Source organism: Phocoena sinus, chromosome 9, assembly GCF_008692025.1.
Source record: "Phocoena sinus isolate mPhoSin1 chromosome 9, mPhoSin1.pri, whole genome shotgun sequence".
Lineage (NCBI taxonomy): Eukaryota > Metazoa > Chordata > Mammalia > Artiodactyla > Phocoenidae > Phocoena > Phocoena sinus.
The window spans coordinates 59,712,515-59,735,983 of NC_045771.1; the positions used below are offsets into that span (position 1 = coordinate 59,712,515).

General features: G+C 41.9%; 1 protein-coding gene across 5 annotated transcripts in view; it reads left to right on the forward strand.

The window, feature by feature from the left end:
• The window catches only part of DYNC1I1 (dynein cytoplasmic 1 intermediate chain 1), a 331,990-nt gene that overhangs the window by 180,511 nt on the left and 128,010 nt on the right, over positions 1-23,469 (forward strand). For all 5 annotated transcript variants that reach the window (XM_032642848.1, XM_032642850.1, XM_032642849.1 and 2 more), the window contains one exon: positions 22,976-23,065. In XM_032642848.1, coding sequence (XP_032498739.1) covers positions 22,976-23,065 — 90 coding nt within the window. The remainder of the gene's footprint in view (positions 1-22,975; positions 23,066-23,469) is intronic.

The following is a 23,469-nucleotide window of genomic DNA, read 5'->3' on the forward strand; positions in this document are numbered from 1 at the left end:
TTGAGGGCTAGAAGGGGGGAGGGAGTGGTAGGGCTTGTGGATTCAGATGCGTTATCCTTCTAGAAAGAAGCAGTTCCACTCTTTTCATAATTTTCATGCCACCTCTTTTTAAAAATCGGTCATTTAAAAGTCAGCTACACGTACACGCTGTCCAGACTGGGAGTCACTAGCCACATGAGGCTGTTTAAACTTAAAATAATTAAATACAGTTTCAAATCCAGTTCCTCCATTTCCAGTAACCTTACTCCAAGTGCCCGATAGCCACATGGGGCTCGGGGCTACTGCATTGGACAGCACAGACAGGACATTTCCATCACCACAGAAATCTCTCTTGGCCAGTGCTGGTGTAGATGGTGTTTGTAGAATGTCTCTTGGTCTCTAGCCATTCGACACCTTTACATTGATCAGATACTTAAAAGATATAGCCAGTAAGAGCCGGATGCTACAATTTAAGCATGCTTCCATCTTGCATGTTCTGATTTTGTATCTTCCTGTTAAAGATTCATGGATAATTACTTTCTTTGCTGTCTTAAATGTCTTTGAATATCTATATATCAGTGCCTTGTAACATGTGCTTCCCAGAGGGTCTAGTCCACGAACTGTTAGGGAGAGAAACTGAGAATATGCATTTAGACATTTTTGTAAGGATTTAGCATTGCTGCGACATCCATTCATTCATCTTGATTGTATTTTATGAAAAGATTGGTCTGCGACAGAATAGAAATTTTTAAAAAAGAAATTGGCCCGGGCTTCCCTGGTGGTGCAGTGGTTGAGAGTCCGCCTGCCGATGCAGGGTTCGTGCCCCGGTCTGGGAAGATCTCACATGCCACGGAGCGGCTGTGCCCGTGAGCCATGGCCGCTGAGCCTGCACGTCCGGAGGCTGTTGCACCGCAACGGGAGAGGCCACAACAGTGAGACGCCCGCGTACCACACACAAAAAAAAGAAACTGGCCCTTCACCACACAGAGTTAAGAAGCAAAGATGTATGAAAAGTTTCACCTTTGGAAACACAGTTCATCTAAGAATTTCAGACAGGACTAGCTTAAATGAAAGGAGCAAAAGCTCAATTCAGAGTAAAAAATATATTAAATATGTAATTATTTGGCATAACTGTGAACATAATCTATAGTAGTTTTCTCATTCACTCTTCAATGTGTATTAAGGATGTTAGTGCTGAATGGTCTTTTCTATAAATCTAGCTCCATTTTTTGTATAACCTTCTCTATCTCAAGGAGCTTAGACCAGAAGAAGGGGAGCAGGTGCCTGTTATCGAGAGTAATGTGGTGCTTGTTTATTACACTTGGTCAAGTTGGGAAAATTTGTGCTTCAGCTGGTAACAGTCACTACTATTTGCAAAGTATTACAGCATTTGAATTGAAAAAGGAGATACATGACTGTATCTTAGCACAAAGGAGACATTTCTCTGTGATGTGAGCTGATACCTTATAACAAGAGGATCCTCAGCCTTGTCCTAGTTCCATCCCTGAGTATCTGGTCACATTTCAGTGCACTCAGCAGAAAGACCATGCATGTGCCAACATCCATGGCACATGCATGTTGAGTTGCTAAGTAAATAATATGTAGCATTAAGTGCTTATTTGCTAGCTTCTCTGACTGAACCCCGAGTTCTCCAAGGAAAGGAGCTATATTCAGCCACCTTTATCTTCCTCAACTTGCACAGTGGATGCTCAATAAGAGTACACATTTAATTGGCTATTGGAACTACAAGATGCTATTAAAACACACATATTAATGAGCAGCTCAGTCATTTCGTTCATTCAGTGTGCTACCAAATTACTACCTTGACATTTTCTTCATCTAGTTGTTCTGTAGTCCTGGATGTATTGAGTTTAAGTTCCAGCTAGGTCAATGACTTGTTACATAACCAGAAAAACCCTTATTCTGGGTTATTGCTATTCCTTACCTCTAAAATGATAATATTGGTTTGCATTAGAGATGATATAATGGAAAAATGATTGTAAATACTATGAAACAAGGCTAAAACAATTACTGCATGAAATGTTACTACCAGCAGTTAGGCAGTATTCATTGGACCTTTTTGTAAAACTTTCTAGTGTCAGAAGAAGTTGGGAGTTGCTGCTTAGATTTTCAGAATTGGTGGCAACTTCCTGAAACCTGGTACTTGGAATGTGAATCTCAGAGCAATCTGTTTGCCTCACCCCACTCCTTTATTTCTTTGATTCACAAAAGTCCCCCTAAAATCAGTACTCTTTCCCCAAAGAATTAATTGTTCAAGCTGTTTATTGTCTGCTGCTGCTTACTCATTGATTCAGGATTTCAGAGTTATTCATTATCCAGAAGCTCCCACTCGCGGTGGCTCGGGTCTTGTCTGGGAGTTCTTGACTGGGGGCCCTATCACTCCAAGAAAGGAGGAAGCTGAAACCTTGCAAACATGTGGGTCTTCTCTCTGCCCACTACCTTGCATGAACTGGAGGTGTCAGAATGGGGAAATAACTCTTGCAGCCTGAAGCTTTCATCTGGTTGTAGCAGTCAGGAGCTGGAGGCTCATTTTGAGCAACAAAATGTTTTGCTAATCATGGAATTTACAGGAAAGGACACATAGAGGAGTAGGTGCTGAAAGAAGTGAAGTTCTCCATCCTCAAGATCATAGAACTCATCCTTCTGGCCTTGGTCTCTAAGCCACATTCACACCCACATCAAATATCACCATTCATGAGAGCTTCTACTGGGAGAAAGAAGTATAGTCTGAGTGTTACCCAGTTCATCACAATTGCAGATGGATATCTTCAAAGAGTGAGTAGATCTGGATACCATAAACCAGGGTTTTTCAGCCTTGACATTACTGGCATTTTGGATTGATTAAGCCTTTGCAGTGGGGGGCTGTCCTATGCATTGTAGGATGTTTAGCAGCATCCCTGGCCTCTGTCTACTAGGTTCCAGTAGCAACTGCCCCCAGATGTGATAACAACCAGAAACATCTCCAGACATTGCCAAATGTCTCCTGGGCTGGGGTTGGGGGGGGGGGCGGGCAGTGGGCAAAAACACCCTGAGTTGAGAACCACTACCATATGGAGACACTCATAGGATTCCAGATGTGCCGCCATTTCTCAGTAAGATTCAGTAACTTTCTTCTAGGAGTCTCTGGGAAAATGATTAAGGAATGTAAACATTCTGTCATAACCAAAAAGTTTATATTGTATAAGCACTCACTTGTATGAGACACAGTTGAGTTCTAAACAAAGCAATCAAACTCTTTTCTCTAGACATAAATTTTCTAAGCTGATCAATGACAGTTCTTGCCATATAGAGAACCTGAAGATAAATCATATTAAAAACACATGAGTAGAAATTAATATTGACGCTGTCCTAAAATGTACCGTAAAAGACTTGTCTGTTAATTCAACATGCAGAAATCTTTATTGAGGATTTACTATGTGCCAGGCATTTGACCAAGCATTGGCAATCAGAGACAAATAAAACATGATTACTCTCCTTTAGGAGTTTAGAGCATAATTGAGGCAGACATACAATCATCAATTACAAATAATACATGGCTATGTTGCTCTACACAGAGGAGAAGCAGCTACATCAGGTATCAGGGGAAGCATTCTAGAGGAGGTGAAGTTGAAGCTATGAAGCTATGTTTTGAAGGATGAATAGGAGCTAACTGGAAGAAGAAGTGAACAAGGACACCCCAGGCAGAAGGAGCGATGTGTATGAAGATTCAGACAGATGAAGCCACACAATATGGAGAACTGTGAGAGGCTCTGAATGCCTGGGCAAAGGGATCCTATGGGGCAGGAATGTAAAGTGAAGTGAGAGAGTCCATAGCACAACCTGCAGGGCTTTGGGTGCTGAACTGGAAGCCACGGTGGAGACGCACTGGCAGAATTTTAGCAGGGGCAGGACAGGGCCTTTTGGCAGCTCCTTTCAGCAACATTGTAGACCTCAGACCAGCAACAGAGAGTCCAGTTAGGAGGCAGCAGCAGTAATTCAGGAGGAAATTAATAGGGACCGAAATCAAGGCATGGTTAATGGGGAGGGGGGGGGAGGAGATCTTTTAGAGATTAAGCAGATCAAATCTATCAGCTGATTGGAGATAGGAACCTGACACAGAAGGGACATTTCTGTTGGATCTCAGGCTTCTAGCTAAGGTGGCTCAGTGGCTGGTCCTCAATCCCAAAGATAAGAGAATCCAGGAAGAAGAGAGGTTTGGGGGAGAGAACAATGAAACAGCATGATGGCCTGGTTCAAACCTTGAGTTCTGAAATTAAATTCAACCTGGTTTATATCCCATTTCTCTTGTTTACCAATTGCATGAACTTGCTTGGACTCAACTTCTCTAGACCTTGGCTTCCTCACATCTTAAAGGAGGGCTGATAGCAGTACTTACTTGGTAGGTTATTATAAGGTTGAAATGAGATGACCACCAGGAAAACTATGCCTAGCATTTAGTGAGCGTCAATTAATGTTAGCGACAATGTGCAGAGAGTCCTTCGGGACTTATGCAGCTCAGCAACCCTGAGTCCACGCAGTCCCACCTCAGTTCAGAGCTTGTGCTCCTAACCATTCTAATATACTGCCTCCTGGGGGCAAGTGCACCTAGATTAAACGGTTGGAATATAGCCTGCATGAGGGGAGTGGTGTGATGTAAGGACAGCAAACTAGCAAGGGTTAAACCACAGGAGATTGTATATGCCAGGCTAGGGAGTTTGGCCTTTATCCTGTGTGGGGAATGAGGAGATACTGGGATTTTAAGCAGGGAGATGATATGTCCCAGTATTCATGTCCCAATAATCACTTCAGCAGCAGTCTGGAAGGGCTGAACTAACACCATAGGAAAGGGGTGGTAGAAGAGTTCCCACCGGCCTTCTTTATTCTAGTTTCCCTCTTAAGTGTATTGAAAACTCAGTTTGTCAACTTGATTGGCTTGCTTCGATGTAAAGGGGAGGTAAAACAGTGATAGCAGCTTGAGGTGTTCCAAGCATATCAGCATGAAATATCCTTTTTCTTAGTTGTTCCCTACAGCTGCAGATAATGTGTGTCCAGGAGTTTTCACTTTGCCTTAAAAGGCCAACACTCAACACTGCAAAGAAGGGAAGGACGTGCCTTTGCAAGTGGATAGGAGCGGCCAAGCCCGTGGGAGCACAGTAGGCTCTGATCCAGCTACTAAACTCTGTTCGGCACCGTCTAGACCTGTTGGAGTGATTTGGTCTCATTAGCCTGTCCCGAAAAGAATCTTCGAATTCTGATGGCACATAGTTGTGCTAGCAGACTGCCCTCTGCCATGCATGGGCCCTAGGAGTAAGGGTTGGATGGCCCGCAGTGGCTTGGCCAGAAGCCACAGGGTGCTTTGATGACTTTGCATAATTTAATGACTTCATTCAGAAAGAGAGATCTGGAGTTGAGAAATGGAATAAATAAGTGAGGTAGTAGCCATCTTGACAGGTGAAGCTTGCTGAGGGCATGTCAGGTAATCTGCTGCTGAAACACATTTCTCCTTCAAATCTAATTGGAACTGGGGCTTTTCTTTGTGTCTGGGACAGTCTTGCTGCCACAACATGAGGTGTGGGGAGAGCAATGGGAAGAGAGCCAGCAAATCTGTATTCTAATCCAAGCTTGGCCATTAGCTGGCTGTGTGAACTTAGGGATTTCGACTATATGGATGGCAATAGCGCATCCATTAGGTGAAAAGACTACACTAGATCATTAGGAGGGAGGAGAAGGAGGAGGGGAAAAAGGAAGAGGAAGAAAAGAAATTTCTACTTACCTGTTTTTTTAATCTAATTCTCTGAGCATCGTGCTATGTGGTTTACACACACCGTCCTTAAATCTCACAATACTTCCATAGCTGTCTTTATGGATCTTTTCAGCTGTATGATTTTATGAGTCTGAGTTAATGTGAAAGCTCTAGGAATAAAACGGAATGGCAGAAGATGGAGACAAACTTTTCCTGTGTAATAGGAGGTAATGTTTTAAAACCTTGAGGCTGCCTCAACAGTGACCGAGGACAGGAGTAGGGATTGGCATGTGTGGTGGAAAAATCGATTTCACTGGAATACCATGATCGAATCGTGGTGGTCATGGTTTTGGTTCTTTCCCCCTGGTTGGTCCACCTGACGACTGCATTACGGCTAGGGCTGAAGCAGTAGCATGTCCAGTACATGGCTACCATACATTACTTATTTTCAATTTGTTACCCTGTTCTCTCTGCTCCATCAAAACTCAAGGCCTTAGCCTAGCTTCCAAGGTATCTATCACATATCTTCCAGCCTTGCCACCATTCTTGTCCCTTGCTCCCTTCTCACATGGCTTTTCTTCCCTTACCCTTGAATGTGTGCTCATTATCTCCTGACTTTACACCCTCCTTCATCATGTACCTAGCCTGATTCAACACACAAGTAAGGAGTCCCTTTATGGGTGAATTATTAGACAGAGAGCTGGAAGTTCAGAGAGAACTTAATTTAATGCTCCCATGTTTATGTACCCTTAAAGATGGAAGTACAGGGTGCAGTGGGAGCCCAGAACACCTAACCTAAATAATATAGATGCTAACACCCTTTCCCCTACCCATCATACTCTTACCTGTCCTTTAAAGCCAAGATCATGCCTGCAGTAAGCACCGACTCCACCTAAATGCTTAATGATCCATAGCTTACATGTGCTGTCTGTCTAGTGTCAACAAGACTTAGAGCCTTGGCAACTTGGACCCTTATTTTGTATTCTGTTATTTGAACTGTGCTCGCTGCTTTACACTCATCCCCCAATTCTGCCACGACCCAGCAGTAACTGTCTCTGTGGATCTTTCCAGCCCTTTGTTTCTATGATGAGCCCTAACTGGAATGTCTCCCTTCTTTTTTCTGTTTCATAACCTTCTTCCTACCTCACACATTTTTGTGGCTGGGTGGGCCATTGGACATCGAGAAGCTGTAATTATTACTACAATTACCCTACCTTAATAACTAACATGTAATGAATGGCCCTTTACCACTGACAAAACATCTCTATCTCCATTATATCATTGTTCCACACGACAACTTTGTTATATAAGTAGCACAGAAATGAGCATCGCTGCTTTACAGATGAGAAAATAAATCTTCAGGGAACTGACCTATCTTTCACATATCGTATAGCAAATGGTCATGAATAAGACCATGTTTTCCCTATGCTATCTCTGGGGAAAATATGTAGGTAATTTACCTGCTGCAAAATTTCTGATGGGAAAATTGTTCGCTTGAGTCATGACACTGCTAAGTACCCAGGGATCCTTAAAAAGCCTCTTTTGACATGAGTTAAAGCAATGTGAATTCACAATGCTTCTTCTCAACCGAGCTGAGAATCAATTTGAGAATCAAATAGCAAATGTGTGTGACTCTACTTATCCTGGTACTTATCCTGGTATTTAAGGTTTTTCCATTACTTCCTCTACTGAACTTCCTGCCATTGTGCCCATCTTTCCATTGTTCTGTACTCATACATGCTCTTTCTTCTTCTGGAATGATACTCTGCATTCCCATCTCTATATCCTTGTGAAGACCTCACCACTCCTCAAGACCCAGCTCAAATTAAACTCCTTGAAAAATCTGCTTCCCTTTCGTCTCTCCCTGCCCATACTCTCCCTTGAGAATAACTTTACCCCTGTGGAATTCCCAGAGCAGATCTCCAAGCATTCTTTCTTCTGATATAGATATTTACATACAGTGGCCATTTCCCTGCCCAAATGCCAGACCCTTGAGTTCAAGCATCTCTCTTGATTCATTTCTGTGGCCCCATAAGATGGAGCTTATGCCTTGCACATGGTAGCTTCTCAAGAGCATGTGTCCAACTGTAATGAATAGAAGCATTATTATTAAAGGGGGCAGTTTAGGTTGGGTGAGGACACCCAGATGAAACTGAAATAGCTGAGAACAGGCAGAAAAATTCAGGACTGCATGTCCTAAACACTAGACTATTTTTCCATTCTGGATAGGACAATAATGGTCATTATTTTTGTTGTCACACTTTCAATCTCACACTCACATTGAGCCTTTGAAGTGAAATCTCTCCTAGTACCACGGAGTTGGTTCTTCTGTTTGAAGGGATATTCAATAGAAAGCTATGAAGTCTCTGGTGAAGTGCTGCTCAGTTCATTCTCGAGAGATTCAGATTCTTTTGACCAACTTGATGTTTCAACAGCTTGAAAAATGAAGGAATGAACCATGTCTGTCTAGACTGACCAGAAAGTAAAAACAAGGGGCACTTTGAAATCTGTGAATCTGACCACAACTGAGAGTTGTACTTAGTCCAAGTGACTGGAAAAATCAGTTTCTTGGATTAGGCAAATGCCTCCCTTAAGACTCTCAAACTGCTAGCTTTCTTCTTTCATAATTAATAGAAAATTATTACATTGACAGACAAGGGACTTCGTATTTGAGCCAATGGGAAAACTTGACGTTGAAACCAGGGGAAATAATTTAGGCCCAAATAGAGTTGTTAATGCCAGGATAAAAGCAAACAAATGTGCTAATGATCTTCCCTGAGAATTGGACTGTGATGAATTTTGATGTATTTCCAGATGGAAAATATATCAGTTCTCTCGGGGGTGGGGGTGGGACACCAGAACGAGAAAATGCTGAAATGGAAGTCAGCAAAGAGCACTCAGAAGATCCCTTTTTCATCTTCTAGAGAATGAAAGTGCTAAAGAGATAGAAAATTCTCATTTCAGGGAACCAGATCTGTGGGGTTGTAAGCATCCATGACAAGGTCGGGGGAGGGGAGTCCCTGATTTCCATTACAGGGACTGCCATCACTCTGCGGGCTTAAGGAATTACATGTTGTTGGTTTCAACATGCAGTGCTGCCTTGCTGTCCTTTTGTGCATTCAGTCATCTTATGGTCCAACACATATTTATTGCCACTTACCACCTACCCCGCTATTTTCTAAGTGCTTTGTATAGAGCAAAGAAGAGACACAGTCACTGACATTGTAGAATTTCCATGCTAAGTAGTAGAAGACAGACAATAAATACATACATAAATAAATGTATTAAATCAGATAGTTATCAGTGCTATGAAGTTTTTTAAAACTTAGGATAAGGAGAAAACAAGTGCCGTGTGCCAGTACAGAATGGGCTGAGGCATGTTGCTCTATTATGTAGGTTGCATAGGAAAGCCCTCACAGTTGATGTGACATTTGAACAGAGACTCTAAGAAAATCATGAGAAAGACATGTGAATATTTGGATAAAGAGTATTGCAGGTAGAGGGGACAGCAAGTATAAAAGCTATGAGATATGAGAGTTCTTGGCAAGATCAGGAAAAGCTAGAAAGCTAGCTCAGTTGAAGCAGGGTTGGCAAAGGGCAGAGTAACCCATTTAGTAAGAGATGGAGCAGGGCACATCCTGTAGGCATAGTCTCGTACTGGAGGAAACAAGATTGTTCAAGTAGACCTCCCTGCAGTATGTGGGAACACTTCTGAATCTACACATGGATTGTGAAGCAACCCACTCACTGTGCTAAAACAATACTGAAACTGAGATAGGCAAGAGAAGCTGGGGTCTGTGTGAATAAATATGGGTGGCAACTTTTTTTTTCAACTGTGCTCCAAAACTGCTTTGCCTCTTCCACGACGTTTCCTCTCCACTGGCTATGCTTATTCTTACCTCCAAACCCATTGAGACATCTCCATCCTTCACAGCTTAGTCTAAGCAACTGGGACAGTGTAGACGCAGTTGAAACAGAATGGAATTTGGTACCTCAAAAAACTTGGGTTAAAAAATCTGCCTTTATAATTTAGTAGCTGTCTGACTTTCAGAAGCTTATTTAACCTCTTTGAGTCTCAGTTTTCTGAGACTCAGAATCATCATTAACCAAGGAGGACAATTTGTAATCAGTAGATGAGAAAACTGAGGCACAGGGGGTTAAGTAAGTAGTCCAAGGTTACTACTAAATGGTAGGAACAGGATTTGAACTTGAGCAGCATGGCAGCAGGACTCATGCATTTAACCCTATGCTACCTTGCAGGCTAGTGTGTGTGCTAAAAGAGTTCATGAAGAGAAATAGAGAGTACCTACAAAGTAGGTAGTCAGTAGTTACTAGTTTCTGACCATTCATACTTTTTTGGTTGCCAGTGATAGAGAAAGCGACCCCAAATTACTTAAGCTGAAAAAATGTTTGTTGGCTCTTACTGAGTATAAATCTAGGCCCTAGATTCTAGGGACATGCTGGCTTCAGCTACTACTCAATTTAGGTTTCAAACTGTTACCACTATCCATCCCTTGGCCACGCTTATTTATTTATTTGGCTGCGCTACACAGCTTGCGGGATCTTAGTTCCCCTACCAGGAATTGAACCCGTGTCCCCTTCAGTGGAAGCACAGAGTCTTAACCATGGGACCGCCAGGGAAGTCCCCATGCTTTATTTATTGATTCTTTTCAAGTTCCATATGGGGAGCCAGGACAGCTTTGGTTCCATTGTTAGGATGACACCCAATCCAATGGAGGAGAGGAATCTTCCCTGATGGTTAGAGTAACCACATGTCCTGTTTTGGCTAGAACAGCCACACAGTGCAGTATAACAGAGGAGTCCACTTCCTTGTGGTAGGGGTGACCACACATCCTGGATTGCCCAGACCGTCCTCGTTTACACCTTCCAGTCCTGCTTAAGTAGTAACTGTACCTCCATTCCCTCTGAGAAGTATCCCAATTTGGACAGTAGATGTTACGGTCACTCTACTGATAGTCCAAAGAGAAATACTGAGATTTAGTCTCATTGGTCACTGCCTCAGATACAAAGTGTTCCTCTAAATCTTAAGAAGGATTTGCTTAGCTGAGAGTGGGGAGGGATGGGTCCACCAAAGAAGAATAGAGAGACTGTTAGTCAAAGATGTGACTTGGTGGATTCTGGGTGGTCAAAGCCACAATATGCATTACAGTTCCCTTTTCTTCCTTTATACTGTTTGCTTCGAGTTAGCAGCAAGTTAAGGAAGTTTGGGAGTTGGAAAACATGAGTTTGAATCTTGACTCTATTCTTCCTCTAGCTCTAACCTTGTTGATCATCTTCTTTTCTAAGCCTCATGTATAGAGAGAACTTTATACGTGAGTTGTTAGGAGTATTAAATAAGCTAATGGAATAAAACCTTTACCACAAAGCTTGGCATATATGATTCAGTGAATTGTTAACTGTTGTTTTTCCGTGATGCCTAGAACAGATCTGAGCATACATTAGGTAGTGAGCAAATACCTAGTGACCAGTGATCAGGACACCAAACAAAGTAAAGGACCATGAGCCTCACAGTGGGTAAGTTTAGAGAAGAGTTGCTGGCAATGATGATGAGACCTAGTGATCAAGGACAGGAACCTTAAAATTTGAAATTGAGTGAAGAGATTTGTGATCCAGTTAAAACATTGGAGAAACCACTGAGAAAATGTGCTTTTTAGAACACTGGGGAAATGACATTATTAACATTTAAAACAGCCAAGAATATTTACTTAACACCCATATTGGGGCAAATAAATATGAATAATTAATGCATCCTAATCCCAAGAAATTCAGAATTTTGGATGGAGAAGAAAGCTCAGACATGTACAGGGATGTGCTTTGCCTAAAATAAAAACACATACATAAAGTAGAGCATGATAAATGTCATAGTTTTTTTTAAGAGATTTTTGTGTGTGTGTGTGTGGTACGCGGGCCACTCACTGTTGTGGCCTCTCCCGTTGCGGAGCACAGGCTCCGGACGCGCAGGCTCAGCGGCCACGGCTCACAGGCCCAGCCGCTCTGCGGCATGTGGGATCTTCCTGGACCGGGGCACGAACCCATGTCCCCTGCATCGGCAGGCGGACTCTCAACCGCTGCGCCACCAGGGAAGCCCTAAATGTCATACTTTTAAACATGATAGTTCTTTGATTGGATATAGAAAGTTGTTAAGACAGACTCAAGTGCTATGAAGGGTTAAATGAGGAAGAAATCCCTTCCAACAAGGGTGAACAGGAGAGATTTGGGGAGCTGGGGGTTGTTAGAATAAGATCTTGAAGTATAGATGGATTTTACATGCGGGGAAGATACAAAGGTATTCAAGGCCTTGAATATTCCCGGCAAAATCCTGCCCTTGTGCTTTTGCTTCCTCTACCTAGAATGCTTTCTCCAGCTATCCATGTAGCTCGATCTCTGAGTTCCTTGAGTCTTTTCTTCAAATGCCACCTCTCAGTAAGGACCTCCCAGCTACCTATGTAAAATTGTGATACCCACCACCTCCCTGTGTTGCTTTTCTCTTTAGCACTTGCAACTCTCTAACGTACTGTAGACTTTACTGGTTTATCTTGTCAATTTTCTCTCTCCACCACTAGAATGCAAGTGCCATGAAGACAGGAGGTTTTGTCTGCTTTGTTCACTGCTCTAATTCCAGCACCTGGAATAGTGCTTGACACGTATTAGGTGCTCGTATTTTGTAAAGGGAAGGGAGGGAAAGAGTCTGCCTGAGGGAACGACATGAACCAAAGGACAGATAGAAGGTGGTAGTTTGTACAGCAATCACAGTGTCAGTGTCAGCTGACTGGAGTGTGTGTACTGACAGGGGTGAGAGGGGATTAACATGGTAGAGGCAGTTGAGCAGGAAACACATGTTGGAGTCAGACCCTGGAAGACTTGGAGACTAGGCCAAGGAATCCAGCTTTTATTCTGCATGTCATGGAAACTATCAAGGGATTTCACTGGGAAATTTATGCGAGCAGAGTTCTGTTTTTAGAGCATTAATGTGACAGTGTAGATTGTCATACACTGTCAAGGGTAGGCATAGAGAGCAGCTGGAGGTAAGAATGCTAGCTAGGAGACCTGACAGTAAGCCACATAAACAACCATGGTGCCTTTACCAAAGAGAAGGAGGGAGAAAAATGGAGAGGACAGAGGCAGTTGTGCAAGTGAAGGGGATACAAAGAGGTAGGATTAACAAGATTTGATTCTCTTGTTAACAGAAAGAATGCAGAAACAGACTCACATAGAGAAGAGACTTGTGGTTGGGAGGGCAGGAGCGGGAGGGATAGACTGGGAGATTGGGGTTAGTAGATGCGACCTATTACGTATAGAATGGATGGACAACAAGGTCCTATTGTGTAGCACAGGGAACCATATTCAATGTCCTGGGATAAACTATAATGGAAAAGTATGAAAAAGAATGTGTGTGTGTGTGTGTGTGTGTGTGTGTGTGTGTGTGTATGTATAACTGAGTCACTTAGAGAACATGTAATAGTGGGATGACATCTATGTGCGGTGGTGGATGTGATGACTGCTCTGACATTAAATGTCAGAGTTGACAGGCTTAAAGATGAAAGGTACCATGTTTTCCTTATGAACAGTTTCCTTACAAGCAAAATAATGTTTCTAAATGGTTTCTACTTATTTTACTCTGTTTTTACTAGCTAGAATAACATAGCAACCATTTTAGTACCTGGAGTCCTTGAGATTTACTTTTCTCTGGGACATATCTATAGTTGCTGCTGAAAGTTAGGTATGACGACATCCCTGTCCCTGTGACCCCAGTGTTCTTTTTCACAAGCCATGCTCCCACTGAGAGGAAGTGCAAAATTGCATCTTTGAAGAAGTGATAGAGGAAACAAAGAGAAGGGTATGGGATTGTCCAAAATCAAAAGTAGACAGCAAAAGGGATTTAAGTCTGGAAAAGAAAGTTAGGAGTCCCTTCTCCCTCTCCAAGCAGACAAAAATTGCATTTTCTAGTGTTTTGAATTATTGCCCAGAATGTGTGTGTGTGTGTGTGTGTGTGTGTGTTTATGCCTCTATACAAATAAAGCTAGATATAGAATAGATATAGAACCTGTGCCCTGTACAAGTCAAGGAGTCCCTATTAACATAGAGTACAATGGGAGTGCTCTTTCTGGAGTTGTGCAGTGATGGTTCTGCTTCCAAGGATGCAGAACAGAGGACTGATTTGAGGAGTGGCTTGGCTGTTTGAAAACCTCCCTCCCAGCTCCTGCACCATTAGAGATTAATTTATTGGGGTTACCATTCTCTAATCCATTAGTATGAATTAGTTCACTCAACTGATCACGGCTGAAAGCTCCATGACTTCCTGAGAAAGCTTAGGACATGGGGACCTCAAAAATATAAAAGAATAAAGAGAGGAAAGATGCGGGGGGTGGTTTCTGGCAACACACTTGGCCTGTTTCATATACAGGTGAGCTAAGGACTATTCTGCTCTGGGCAGTGCTGGAGAATTAATTGAAGTCAGCTAGTGATTGGCCTTAAATGTTGAGATGCTCTAGGAAATAGGGAGCCATAGATGGTTTTTAAGGAGGAAAATGTATGGAAATGGAGATCAATCACATCTTCCCATCCCCAAACATCAAATGCTGAAGTTACCCATGGGCTCCTGCCTGGACATCTCTAGAAGGGCATTCCCTTCCTGGTCTCTGTCCTTCCACACAAGCTCATTAATCCACATCAGCTCAATTCAGCACATATTTACTGCACACACATTATATATCAGCACAGTTACAAGTTTCAGAAACAGCTGCTAAAAAGTACCATTCTCTGGCTTCCTCTCTTGTTTTGAATATTTTCTTTCATTTCCTCCCATTTGCAATGCCTTGTGTGACATTCCATCAGGAAGTAAACTTTCCAAGTACTGTCATGTTAGAGCCTTAGGAGAGAACTGATGTGGCCTAGAGTGTTAACAGGAGTGCTCTGTACGATGAGAAATGTATGTTTTCTTTACTCTGGCCAGATTTTTCTAGACCAGAAAGTGAAGGTTTTTTTTAAATATTAGCATGTAGTATATTTAACAAAGTGCTTACTGAAAATCCCACAAAATATGTCTTTGCCGCATATTTTTAAAGTACAGAGGCGCTCACCTTGGTTTGTGTAAGCGTTCAGTGGTGCATGCTATACTTTATTTTGGCCGCCGTGATACGTATCGGGAGGGTGCCTCTCTTTGGACTCCTAGTGAAATTGGCAAACTGTACATGAAGCTGGTCCAAGGATAAGGTGACTTGAGTGAGTTCTGTACGGGAGCCCTCACTGTCTGCTGTACAAACACATGTCTACATTCACAGTACGATTCATCACGCCTACTGGCAACTGAACCATGCTAAGCCAAATTCTTATCATCTGTTTCTTGGATTATGGCTATAGCTTACCTTCTAACTGTCCCCCTCATTCCAGGCTCTCCCACTCCCCTCCAGCCTCCATATTCTTAAACAAAATCAGACCTTGTCTCTTGAATTTTTAAAAGCCTCCAGTTTCTCTGCGGGGCTGGATGGCAGCAATAATTTTCATCAAAGGTCAGACTGCCCCTTAGATATACTAGAATATACATAAAGAGCTGGCTGGGCAGGAGATAAGTGAGGTTTCAAAAGTCATATTTAGCATCTCCAGTGCCTTGAATTCCTTTTTAAAATTTAAATAATATTTATGGATTAAATGAGATGTATGTTTATTAAAAAGGGGGGATACTGATCTCCAGAAAGAAGTCCAAACTTGTTCTGTCATTCAAGGTCCTACATGGTGTGGTTCACACTACCTTTCCAGAACAATCACCCATCTTGCTCTTGCTAGAGTTCGTACTTGACGTTGATGGTACAAACAAGCGTGGGTCTTTGAGGGACTTTTTGTCTGGTTCTGGAGATAAATGCGAAACCTAATTTCAAGTGGTCTTGGCTGTGTTATCATAGAGATACAAGGGGGAACAGTGGAAGGGGTCAATGTGTGGAACAATGGAAGGGGTCAACAAATCTGCTTGCGGGGAAGTGTTAAAGCTCCAGAGGTGCATCACAAAGAGTTAGTAATAATCACCTCCTGGACATTGGAGGGAAGACCAAGACAGGCAGAAAAAAATAATGCGCGTTGACTTTGAGGCATGTACCTACTGGGATTTTGGGTGATTGTGCATTGTCCAAAATGCAAACTGAGGTAGAAGAGACAAGAAGTTATGGGGTTTTATACTGAAATTTATAGGAAACGACAGAATTTGTTTTTGGTGGAGAGAGGATAAACAGATGTATTTTTTAAATAAAAATGAAACTACTAGAAATCCAGAGCAAGACTGGTAGTAGTAGAAAGAACAGTCAAAAGGCTATTGTAATACTCCAGGAGAGAGATGGCAATGGCCTGGGTGAGGGCAGTGCAGAAAAGACAGAGGTGGATTTAAGACAGATTTTTTTTTTTTTTTTTTTTAAATCTAGTTCCCTAGCCACACTAGTCACACTTTATTTATTTATTTATTTTTATTATTTTTGTCTGTGTTGGGTCTTCGTTTCTGTTCGAGGGCTTTCTCCAGTTGCGGCGAGTGGGGGCCACTCTTCATCGCGGTGCGCGGGTCTCTCACTGTTGCGGCCTCTCTTGTTGCGGAGCACAGGTTCCAGACGCGCAGGCTCAGTAGTTGTGGCTCACGGGTCTAGTTGCTTCGCGGCATGTGGGATCTTCCCAGACCGGGGCTCGAACCTGTGTCCCCTGCATTGGCAGGCAGACTCTCAACCACTGCGCCACCAGGGAAGCCCTAAGACAGATTTTGGAGGAGGAATTGAGAGGACTTAGAGACCCCATAAGCTCTGATGGAAAAGATGAATTAAAGGTGGTACTGTGATATCCAACTGTGAACCCATGTGTAAGGTGGTACCATTAGGTGGGATGGAGAATGTAGTCAAAGGAGCAGATCTCAGCGGAAGGTGGGAGTTCTGCTTTGAACATGTCGAGTGTGAGGTGCCTGGGGGACATTCATGTTGGAATGTACAATACAGAATCTGGAGCCTAGAAGGGATATCTTGGCAGGAGACATCCATTTGTGGGTGATGATGGAAGACAGATGTAAATATTATCCAGAGTGGCATTTGATATGAGAAAAGATGAAGCCAAAGACAGAACTGTAAAGAATATCTTCATTAATGTGAATTATTTTTTAAATCGAAAATAAATTTTAATTTGAGAGATTAACTGTGTTTTTCTATAAAAAATTTTAAATATGTTATAAAAAGAATCCCTATCTGAAATAGTCATACGTAGACTTATATAAAAGTGACTAGGGCATTTGCTCGTAAGTTAAGTGCAATACATCTAAAACACAAAAAACAAAAAAAGAGCTTTTGTATCTCGCCAAGTCTGTTCACCAACAGTAGCACAGTAGTAAGTTTGATTTGGAATTGACTCTGTGTTCTTGCCATCCCTTTTATCTTTTGGAAGCTAGCGTTCTATTCATTTCTAAGCCACTAATTATTTTATCAGTTTCAACATTCACAATTTTTCACATTAGAATTGATGTATGTTATAGTTTAATTAACAGTAATCAGTTTTCTTAGTGGTACATAAAGTAATTGTGTATCTTACAGTCTTTGGCCTGTTCGATTCGAAGTCATATGGTAATTGCTTTGTTCTTGCCCCTTTCGAGAAGGATGTAGTGAAATGGCCCACTCTGCTCCTTGCTGTCCTTCTCCCCCTGACCTGACTTAGCGGTCCTCCATGAGGCCACAGCCCCCTTGTGAAAAGGCAGGAGCAGGGTGTCAAGGGCTCAGGCCAGGCACTCAAACCCTCTTATCCTGGGGTTTTGCAGGCCCTGAAAGAGCCGGGGAAGGCAAGAACCCACTGACCTCATAAAACCCAAGCCCTTCTCTTCACAGAGGGCCACCCCATATCACTCGGGATTCTGGTTGCAAGCAGCAGGCACTGAGTCCAATGGGATTTATTGGAAGGAAATCTGGTGCTGACACAACCTCTAGTGAGATTTATTGGCAGGAAATCTGGTACTCACAGAATCAACAGGAGGCAGAAGGAACAGGTTTGGAAAAGGGCAAGACCAAGGGAACCCAGACCGTGGAGCTCTGGAGTAGTCTGGCCAGGATGTCAGACACCGCTGCATGTTGCCCCTCGTTATTCCTAACTGTCCCCTCAGCTTTGCCTCCTGGCTCCAGAGACAAAGCCCCTGTTAGGAGCAAAGCCCCTGTTAGGACACTGCCCAGATCCTGCCTGTGTCCTGGTCACCAGGAAATGGAGAGCAGGAAAGTGTCTCCCCAGGACGTCAGGAGAATAAAGTAGGGTCCAGCAAGGCGCCAATACAACAGTAGTGCAAGGGGAATCCCGCCCCCCCCCAAGACAGAAAGGGATTTTGATGTTGTATTGCCAACAGTGACGAACGGTCCCCTGCACTTCCTTTCCAAAGTCTCAGATTTGTGAGGCCATCAGAGCAGCTCAGCACTCAGAGGACTGTGGCGTATTCCAATTGGTGACATTGACTTCATTCTCAGCCACTCACTGGTGGAGGAAGCTAACCTTTTGGGAGCTCATATAAGGGGTGAGGCCCTGCACTAAGTGTGTTGCACTAAGTGTGCAATTACTTGTGTTTAGACATTGAGAAAATCTTAAGGAAGGAGAAGTGATGAGCAAACTTTTTTCCAACTAGAGAGAAAGAAGGCAACAACTGCAGACGGTAGAATTTGGGTGCTAAATAAAATAATGTCTAAAAGATGCTGTTGTTTGAAATTAGCCCCTTGGGCTGACAGGCAGTTAACTTCTGCCAGTAGTTTAATTTCTCTTGTGTACGTGGTACAGGAAACTGTACATGGGTGGTGATTTTTTCCCCTCCAATCTCAGAGGAAATGTAACCGGGTATGAACTAAGTAGCACAACTCATATATCAGTAGTCTGTAGCGGTTCTACATAAATCCTTTTCTTTAAAGTTATTTAACTGTTTTGAAAATGGTTTCAACAGAAGTAATTCCAATTGCACCAGAAAGGAAACGAGAGTCTTAAAGAAAAATATACTCTCTTTGCTGAGCAAGGCAAACATATCAGTATGCAGAGAAACAAACCAGTCTCTTGTGTTTTATTTCCTTAACAAATCCACTGAAACACTCACTTTCTGTCTTTCAAAGGATGATAGACAAAGAATTCTGTGGCCACTCAAAATTAATGCCTACAACTGGTTTGTAACTACTTAAAAAAGGCAGGTACTGTTTTTTAAATTTATTTCTCTTTTATTCACAGTATTTCATTATGGGACTTTGCACATATTATAAGAACTCATTTAAGAACTCATTGGGAAAAAAAAAAGAACTCATTGAAAACATACTCTCTGGGCAAGTATTTTCTATTTAAAGAAAGATAACCTGCTGTTTCCCCACCTACTTCAAAAATAAACTAACACACTTCTATCACAGTCTAGCCCTTTTTATTGCCAGGCCCTTATAGAATAATATATTTCCTAAAAGCTCTAAGTGGCGCTTCTGTCATGATGTTGCTTTTGATTCTTCCAGGATTTTTTAAAACAAAAATCCTTATAGCTGCGAAAGGTGAGAACTTGATACTATTTAAAGCTGACTAGCCAAAGTCATTTGGTGAAACTGACTTCGTTTTAAGAACTAAAAAATGTGAATGTACAAACTAGGTGGTTCTAATAAAAGCACAATTGTTTTCCGTAGTCAAATGAGCTGATAATAAAGTAATTTAGACCTTGACCTATTCCACCCTTTGGGTCTATGGAGTGAGATGGAAGAATCTATTTGTTGTTAGTTTTGCTTCCCCAGGATCTTCCCGTGGCTCACACCTTAACTCCTTGAAGTTTTTGCTCAGTGTGGCCCTTCCTGACCGCTCTATTTAAAATTTCACCTCTTCCTCCCCTTATCAGCATGCCAGATGTCCCTTTTCAGCTTTCTCTGTCCCCATCTCACTTACCTGACACAGTGTATGTTCTGTTTATTTGTTTGTTTGCAGTTTCTCTCCCCTAACTCATGGAAGCTCCATGATATGAGCACAGAATTTTTTTTTTTTTTTTTTGTCTGTCTTGTTCCCTGTCCTGTGCCTGGCACCTGGCACATAGTAAGGGCTCAGTAAATATTTTCTGACATACAAGCGAAGGCAACATTTGTTTGACGGTTTCTCTGTATGGATGTTTGCAACTCTCCTGGTGGTTTAAAAAGCAATTTCACATCAATACTTTTGTTTATTCTCACAATAAATTTGTGTTTTAAGACAGGGTTATTATCCCAATTCAGCAGATGAGGAAAAAGGCCTCAGAGAGTTTCTACGAACTATGTAAAGTCAGGGGCTGGCAAGTGGTAGACTCCAGCCTTGAACTCAGACCAATTACTTCCCTTGAAATGTTGCTCCCACGCAAGCTGCGAATCTGTCTGGCTGAAAGAATACAACAATGCTTTGTAGTAAATGTTGCTGGTCAGGTCTCAGGAGAGTGTATTCCACAAAGTAAATAAGAATAGAGTGTGGGTGTAGCATATATAGTTTTGATAAACAAAGCAACCCATCTGTTTAGCTCTCAAGGGTGTGAAACCTAACTTCTCCTCAGTTGAGTGTTACATGCGCTGACCTCCGGGAATTGGGAGAGTGAACCATGCGATGTCCACCTCTGAGAGCCTCCACACACCCCTCCTTACCCTGCAGCTGAGCAGCGCACCTGCTGTGCTTCAGGCTTTTCTCCACGACATTTCTGTTTCATGACAGCTGTGGGTAGGGAGGTAGTGTGCATAATAGTTAAAGATCAGATCAGATCAAAACATGCAGAACCAGACAAAACTTGAAGCTCAACATGGTTGGGAGTTTCTTTGGGGGAAATTACTCTGTCCCCTCACCTATAAAATTAGGTTGGTAGTACCAAGTTCTGATAAATAAATTAGATGATACAAGTAAAGCATTCATCACTGCTTTAGTTGTTATTATTGTATATCTCATTATCTCTTCTACTAGATTATAAGATCATAGAAGGTAAGGCACGCTACTGGCTTTATTAGTTTGCTAGGGCTTGCCATAACAATGTCCTATAAACTGGGCAGTTTAAACTGTAGAAATTGAATGTCTCACAGTTCTGGAAGCTAGAATTCCAAGATCAAGATGTTGGCAGGGTTGGTTCCTTCTGAGGGCTATGAGGAAGAATCTGTTCTATGTCTCTGGTGGTTTACTGGCCAGCCTTGGCACTTCTCAGCTTGTAGAAGCATTCCCCAGTCTTCGCCTTCATCTTCAATGGCATTCTCCCTGCATGTGAATCTGTGTTTAAATCTCCCCTTTTTATAAAGACACTAGTCATGCTGGACTTGGTGCCTGCACTACTCCAGCATGCCCTCATCTTAACTAACTATATCTGCAATGACACTATTTCCAAATAAGGTCACATTCTGAGGTACTGGGGGTTACGATTTCAACATACAAATTTGGGGAGGGGGACACAGTTCAACCCATAACGTGAGCTTTGTCACCTTTGCATTTGTTGTATTTAGTAAGTGCCAGGGAACGGCTGCTGAATCCATTGGATTTAAATACTTGTCTCTAGAAGGTTCAGAGATGGAGCTACTTCCCAGCAGATTAGTGGCCTTTTGAAAATTGCCTCTCCATCCAAGGTTTACCAGAAGAGGAAACTTCCCTCCCGCTAGTGCCTCACTGGGCTTTGTGTTAGGTTTTTGGGTCAGGAAGATACATCATGCCAAGGTGAATATTTTGTTCAGGACCTTCCAAGCTGGCTTTTAATGGGAAGATAGCAGAAATATCTTTATATATAAAGATTTAGATGTGTTATTTATAATTTAACATGTTAAAGGTCTATTTGTCTAAAGATCTGGGTAACAGTGTACTTTTCAAAATTTTAAGTGCACATTTTTGTCTCACAGGTATGTGTTAGTAATAATGCATTAGTAATAACTGTGTTAATGTGTTAATAATGACAGTTTTCCTCAAAAGTGTTTTACATTCTTTCCAATATGTATTTAGTGTGATTATAAAGTAATGATGTTGGTTCCACGATCTACACACATGCATATAGATTACTGTATTTCAGTATCTAAATTGCAATACTATACTTTACATATCCATATTTTTAAAATGGATATTCCATCCACAAATCACTTGCTTAATATAATCAAGAACTTTTACAGCTGCTTTTCAGGCTATACATATTTGTTTGGGCATTTAAATATGCATATAATGCATTCTCTAAGTGGTTAGAGCTGAAATTTTGAGTTACTATAAATCTCAGGATTTATTGTGATGGAAATGGGACTCTCCATAGAGCTTTGGATCTTATAGAACATCTGTAAATATCAATATTTGTTGAATGAATGGATATATGAATGAATGATGGAGGTGGAGGAAGTGAAGTCATTTCTTTTAAACTCCATTTGAGCCAATGAAATCAATATAATACTTGAGTGAAGGTAATATATTTAAAAACCATGGAAGCAAGTTTTAATTTTTTATACTGTTTTATTCCATTAAGTTCGATTTTCTTGTGACACTTTGTCTTGCCCCTCCATCCTGTACACTGTGACTGATGATTTCAAGCACTCTGCACTGAAAGGGACCTCCAAGAAAGGCAGTTTGGGAGGAGAGAGAGAGTAGGAGCACATTTGCGTAGGGCAGGAAGGGCACGGTAACATCTGGCGGTGGTGGCCGACTGGTACCATTTGTTAGTGCTCATTAAATTCACATTAATGCATGAACTGCTCTGAATGTGTAAATGCCATTTCAGGTTGGTTGCTTTCTCCCAGGCCAATGGCAATGACTTTTGGGGCCCTACCCCAGGTTGTTTACTTGCCAGTGGCATTTGACCTGGGGTCAGACCTGTATTTAACCCTTTCCTGTAGGTCAAAACCAAATTAATTTGGTGAGAATGAAATTGGAAATGAGTCGTCTGTACAGCAGGTGTCCCCTGTGGAGAATGTGCTACAGGTGGAAACATTTTAAGATCTGTTCCTGGCCCATCTCCGAAGAAGCTTCAGAGGTCAGAGAGGCAATTCCAAGACATCCCATGTGGTGAGGGCCTGGAGATGGATGTAGCAGGTGCCGACTCGGGGCGGTTTTCTCAGAAGCGTGGGGTACTTTCAAAGAGGCCCTTTTTGGAGATAATGTATTCATGTATTCATGAACGTATATCTTGGGCATTCATTGTGGACTGATTTACTTAGAAGCCGCCCTAAATGATTGGAACTTTACCCTCTGCCCCTACCTCCCACCATCAGCTAGACACTTTGATTTGAAGGAAAGAATATAATGCATTTTTCTCTTTCTTTTTTCTAGAGGATGAGGATGATGAGGAAATGGTAGAACCTAAAGTTGGCCAGGATTCAGAACTGGAAAATCAAGACAAAAAACAGGAGGTGAAGGAAGGTATGGTGTGGGAGCTAAATTGCGTCATCATTTTATTGCTGTCTTTTTAACCAACATAAGGGACTATATATAAAGGTAAGTAAAAATTAAATGTATACCTCCTGCGTGGAAGGTTTTCTGTGATTGATCAATACATTACATTTAGCCACATAAACTGTAATCCTTTATTTTTTTGACTGACAGAAGCAAATAAAACACGAACCATCCACAAGTCCAGTCACATTTCCAGTAAAATTATTACGAAATAGCAGTAAAATAAGACACTTGTTATCAATTGACATGTTATCTAGTTCACGCCATCATATATATATTCCTAATGATAACAGTAAAGGAAAGGAGCAGGTATAATTATTATGTCACTAAATTCTGAGGTTTATTCGTGTGATCTACAGAGAAACATTAAC